At 38.0% G+C, this 5,516-nt stretch overlaps 1 protein-coding gene across 1 annotated transcript; it reads right to left on the bottom strand.

The window, feature by feature from the left end:
• Positions 1 to 2,616: 2,616 nt before the first annotated feature.
• LOC109141632 (uncharacterized) lies at positions 2,617 to 5,033 on the bottom strand. The gene is made up of 3 exons (XM_019272733.2): positions 4,458 to 5,033; positions 3,785 to 3,983; positions 2,617 to 3,258 (listed from the first exon to the last, which is right to left on the bottom strand). Exons 1-3 carry the CDS (start codon positions 4,634 to 4,636, stop codon positions 2,980 to 2,982), a joined length of 657 nt encoding a protein of 218 aa, XP_019128278.1. The 5' UTR covers positions 4,637 to 5,033; the 3' UTR covers positions 2,617 to 2,979.
• Between the last annotated feature and the right edge of the window lie 483 nt (positions 5,034 to 5,516).

Genomic DNA, 5,516 nt, shown 5'->3' with positions numbered 1-5,516 from the left:
TTGTTCATTTTCAATTTTTAAACATCCAAGTAAACATCCATCTTACCATCTTCTGTCACATGTGGCTGGAGCTGATCCGAGCTGGCATCGGGTGAGAAGCAGGGTATACCCTAGACAGGTTGACAGTTATTAGGCCCTTGTCACAGTCCAGGTGAGACTGCAGGAAAGCTTGCCCATCTAGGAAAGTAGAGCAAGGTCCATCCGCATTCCAATGTCATTATCCAGAGCTGAGTGTGGAAGTAACCCAGGATCTCTGAGAAGTCAGTCATACTCAAGAGACTCCTCCAAGTATACCACATTCTCCTAGAGATGAAATAAAAGGTAAATGATAGGTATAAACATCACAAAATAAAACTGAAAACATATTTTTTTAAATTGACATAGGTGCATGGGTCTAAATTTCACTATAAGGCAATGTCTACTATAATCCTAAACAACTAAGCAGTGCACTGTACAGGATGCTTTGAGCATGGTCTGTATAGTGATTGCTAGCAGTAGTAGCAGTATAGTAATATAATGTAGTGAATGCTACTGATACCAGAAAAATATAACAAAATACAGTACAGTCTAAACCACATAATATCATTGCCTGGAGGCTAGTTTCACAAATACCTCAACCCCAACTCCTCTGGGCAAAAATAAAGTACCAGTAACAAATAAAAAAACTGAGCTTAACACCCTCTATGGACACGATGACACAGGCAAAAAGACCAAAGGGAGCGATGATGAAAGAAGCTAAGAAAAGAAAAGTTGAAAGAAGGTGAACAAGAAGCTGCCGGACAAGAGTAAATATGGGACTGACTTTTAGTGGTTGGTGAGAGCTTGGTGAAATAAAAGGCTGAAAGACAGACGCCGAGCTGGGCTGACTGCTGTTGGACTAGTCAGTGATATTAGCTGCTGCTGGGTCTGCTGTTGGTGACCTTGTTGATGTTTGGCTGTGATATAACAATAATGAAAAATATTTAGTTTTGAGCCAAAAACTGTTTACTTCGTGAACAAAATCTGTTTCTTTTTTTGTGAGAAGAATAAAACCTCTGCTGTATTCTTTGAAGATAAGATTGAATTTATGATACAAGTGTTGTAGGAGTCAGCACTTCATCTCTAGCTCAAGGCTCAGACATCAGGCCTATAACAACATTATAATATTGTTTAATATTCTGTCATTGTTTGAATACTGGCTTCTATTTATTGTCTTGGAATAATTGAAATATTTTTATGAATTCACTCACCCATCCTCCATGCTTCTTGACCCAGGGGGCAAATGTCTCCATGTAGCACTCTGCATAGCCCTGCATGCGCTGGGCTCCTGTGGCTGTCACTATCCGTCGTGATACCTCCATGCTGACAGCCATGCGTTGCAATGTTGGACTAGCTGTTTTCAGCAGGGCTGGGGCTTCAGATACCTGATTACTGCTGAAAGTGTCCAAAAGCTTGGCAAATGATGCATAAGATAGACGAGTCAAACGGGAGTGCAGGAAAGGGTCTGACTGGATCTGTAAAAAGATAGCAGTATAGCTAATGGCAGTATGTAAGGAAACTTACACTCCGTTGTATATTCATCTGTCTTTGTGGATATTGTTACTATGTTTTCATAACATCTAAATTATTATCAAGTCAACACTGCCATTTATACAGGACATAGGACATACAGAGAATTGAAACGATATTTCAATTCTCTGTATGTCCTATGGTAACAACTTTTGAGCATTACAGAGCAGATATTGAATTTGGGTGAAGAAATCCCTGAATTTAAAGCAGAAGACCTGACAATAGAGGACAAAAAATGAACAATGCAGCTTGACACATTATACGATAAACCTAAACCACTACCTACCTTTGTGTTGATAGAATCTCCCTCCAAAGAAAGCACCTGAACAAGCTGCTGCACAACTGCCTCTTTCTCACTCACTGCTTCAAGAAAGACGAAAGAACTTCACAGTCAAAGTGTATATTAGACTGAAAACAGCTCAAGTAAAAAGCCCATCTGAGAAAATGGAATACAAACCAGAGAATACAATTTGGGTAATAAGATCCATGACAGTATTCTGACCCCAGTAGTCATTACTTTGAAAAACTTTTTTTGCCGCATGCGCAAAAGCTGCACGCTGCCTGTTACACTCCTCCAGCCTTTGAGGTCACTCGTCTCTCTCTCTCTGCAGGTTCTCATGGATTGTGGCTGCTGTGGTCCTGCACGACGTCCACTATACTATACACACATTACTACTGTCATTATTGCTACCATATCTACATTACAGTTTATAGTTAGTTTATGATTTGCTGCCGCTGTGCATCTGTGTCTCTCTATCACTATCACAGGTTCCACTGCTACTGTAATCATTTTATCATTCAATGTAATTCATTGTCATTTTATCAGTCATTGTAATTGTACAATATGTTTGTGTTGATTTGTTCTGTACATGTGACATCTATTGTACGTCTGTCCGTCCTGGGAGAGGGATCCCTCCTCTGTGGCTCTTCCTGAGGTTTCTTCCACATTTTTTCCCTGTTAAAGGGTTTTTGTGGGCAAGTTTTTCCTCACTCGAACCGAGGGTCTAAGGACAGAGGGTGTCACTCCCTGTACAGATTGTAAAGCCCTCTGAGGCAAATGTACTTTGTGACTTTGGGCTATACAAATAAAATTGACTTGATTTGATTTGATCTTGCACTAGAACCAGGGAATATTAATTGGTAGTTGTTTGCTTCAGTCTAAAGGTGTGTGTGTGTGTGTGTGTGTATGTGTGTGCGTGTGTGTGTGTTTGATTACCTGCTGAAGATGGGGCTTTGGGTCTCAGTTTCTTTATACTCGTAGACCTCTGGGCAATCTTGTCTAGTTTCTCTGCTACTTCGTTATAGAACTCTGGAGGGTGGTCTATATCAACACCAGCAGTGACTTTGATAGTGCCTTTAATATTCAACTTCAGGCACAAACTATTACAGCGTGTAGATTCAAAGCAATGAAACATTCTATATATTTACATTTTAAATTTGGGCACAGCAGCAGTAGTTGTGCAGATTTATAGTACAATGGAGGTACTTACTGGGAGATACAATGGTCAGCAAAGGCTCTGCGTTGTCAATTGACAAGCTGCTAGGCCTCTGAGGATGAGAACCATGCTCTTCTTTCTCTTTCTCCTTCTCTTTCTCCAACTTTAAACGGAAGAATTTGGAAATCCTTTTTCTAATCTTCTTCTGGTTCAGCTTCTTCTGTGGTTTCCTCTCATCTTCTTCTGATGTCGAGGAGGGGGATATGACATCGTCCTGTGGGAACAGGTTCTTCATCATTAAGAGTGTAACGAGGGTGAGAGTGCTGATTCTGTGTGTGTTTTTATATAGATATAGATTAATATATATATATATATATATATAAATATATATAATATAGATAAAAGTATTAATAATATAATATATATATATATATATAAAAATATATATATATTATATTATATATATATAAGATATATATATATATATATATATATATAAAAAATATATAAGATATATATAATATATAATAATATATAATATATATAAGATATATATATATATATATATATATAGATATAATATAATAATAAAATATAATATATATATATATATATATATATATAGATATATATAATATATATATATATATACACACACACACACACAAAAACACACACACAGAAAAGTGACATTAAAGTAAAACAAAAAGTAAAGACTAAAGTAACAGCAATCAAGCAAAACTGTGACTTGATTTTACTGGGCTACAGTGCCTAATAAAAAACAACACTTCCTTACTTACTTGGTCTCTGAAGTGTGACACTTTTGTCCTGTTGTTCCCGTCCAATGAGCCTTTCTGGTCTTTGGCATGATGGCGTGTGCTGTTATGAAGTGGCAGCTGTTTTATGAAGTTCTTGAAACTGCTCTTCTTCTCATCTGCTGAACTGGCATCTTCCAGTTGTGAATCCCTTCCATCCTTTGGTTTGGGATGTGGCCTGGCGCTGGGAAAGGAAGGAAGGAACACACTCAACAACAGGGTTGGTATACCAACCTGTTCCCTATCATATGAAAGGTATAGGATAGACATGATTCAACACAATTTTAATTGTCTGTAACTGCTTCTCCTCATCAGGGTCACGGGGGGCTGGAGCCTATTCTAGCTGACTTTGGTTGAGAGGCGGGGTACACCCTGGACAAATCATCAGGTCATCACACTGCAAACAACCATTAACACTCTCACACACATCTACAAACAATTTAGAGTCACCAATTAACCTGTTAAGTGCATGTCATTAGACTGTGGGAGGAAGCTGGAGTACCCAGGAAGAACCCACACAGAGGTTTCATCTACTTCACCTACTCATTATTACAAGGTCTACATTCACTTTTTTAATTTAAGCTGACTCCAAGTTAGAGGTTATAAGGCTAAGGTAATACACATGGCTAGTTTAAGATGGAGTAGTGAGGTACATTACCTGAACTTGTTGTGATCTTTGTAGGCACCTCCTACTGTGCCAGGCCTCTCTGTTTGGGGGATGGAAAGTGTCCGATGGAGGAAAGCTTTGAGGACTAGATGAGTCTCAGTCTTGATCTCCAGCAGAGAGATGGAAGAAATGGAGGAACAGCGGTCTTCTAACTCTGACATCACTACCATAAGGTGAAACAGAAAGGCTGTTTACAATTTTCTTACTCTGCGTTAGTTAAAAAGGTGCCATGTGTAAGATTGTGACACCTTGTCACAAATCTGGTTTGAAGAAGAACAAGAAAAAAAATTGTAAATACACCAGATAAAGTGAGATGTTTAGGTAATAACCAAGCTTTATGAAATGCTGTCCAAGATGAAGTGAAAGCAAAACTAACATACCGGGGAAATCTAGTTCATTAACATTCCCCTTTTCTATAGCTCTCCTGGTGATGCCACACCTTATACAGCCTATGTGGCACACATACAGAGAGGGCATTCAACACGTCAACATTTCATTAAACATATTTCCAATCCAGACATGTATGTAGACTTGTATGTGAGGATGTCTCTGATTCTCCTTGATCAACTTTCAATAAATATTACATTATAAGACTTCTGAGGCTCCTGAACACTTTCTTCCCTCCTGACCTCATCATTGACCTTTGACTTCAGCATTTTTCTGCAACAATTAGAATTCAAAACAAATAAGAAGAGATGTGCAATAAAGCTGAACAGGAACAAAGTATTGAACATAAAAAAAAACACTGAACCAGCTGCCAGAGTGATTAGTTGTTTTAACTGTGTTAATTAGAAGCAACAGGGTTTTATTTATATGATTCTTGAAAAAAGTAATTGCACCAGAGAAAGATAACTGATCATTTTCATCAGTTGTTTCCTGGGCATGTAAATGAAAAACAACCACAAAACACACAATAAATAATCTACATAAAACAGCCAATATATAAAAGTCCATCAGTGTAAGACAATAAATAGAGTCAGTCAGGTTTGCGGAGTGTGACGTGGTGGTGATTATGTGTGTTAATTTGTGCATTCTTTTCTCTAGTAATTG

This window comes from Larimichthys crocea, unplaced genomic scaffold (assembly GCF_000972845.2).
Source record: "Larimichthys crocea isolate SSNF unplaced genomic scaffold, L_crocea_2.0 scaffold4187, whole genome shotgun sequence".
Classification (NCBI taxonomy): Eukaryota; Metazoa; Chordata; class Actinopteri; family Sciaenidae; genus Larimichthys; species Larimichthys crocea.
The sequence above is the reverse complement of the archived record's forward strand: the minus strand, read 5'-3'. Positions and strand labels throughout refer to the sequence as shown.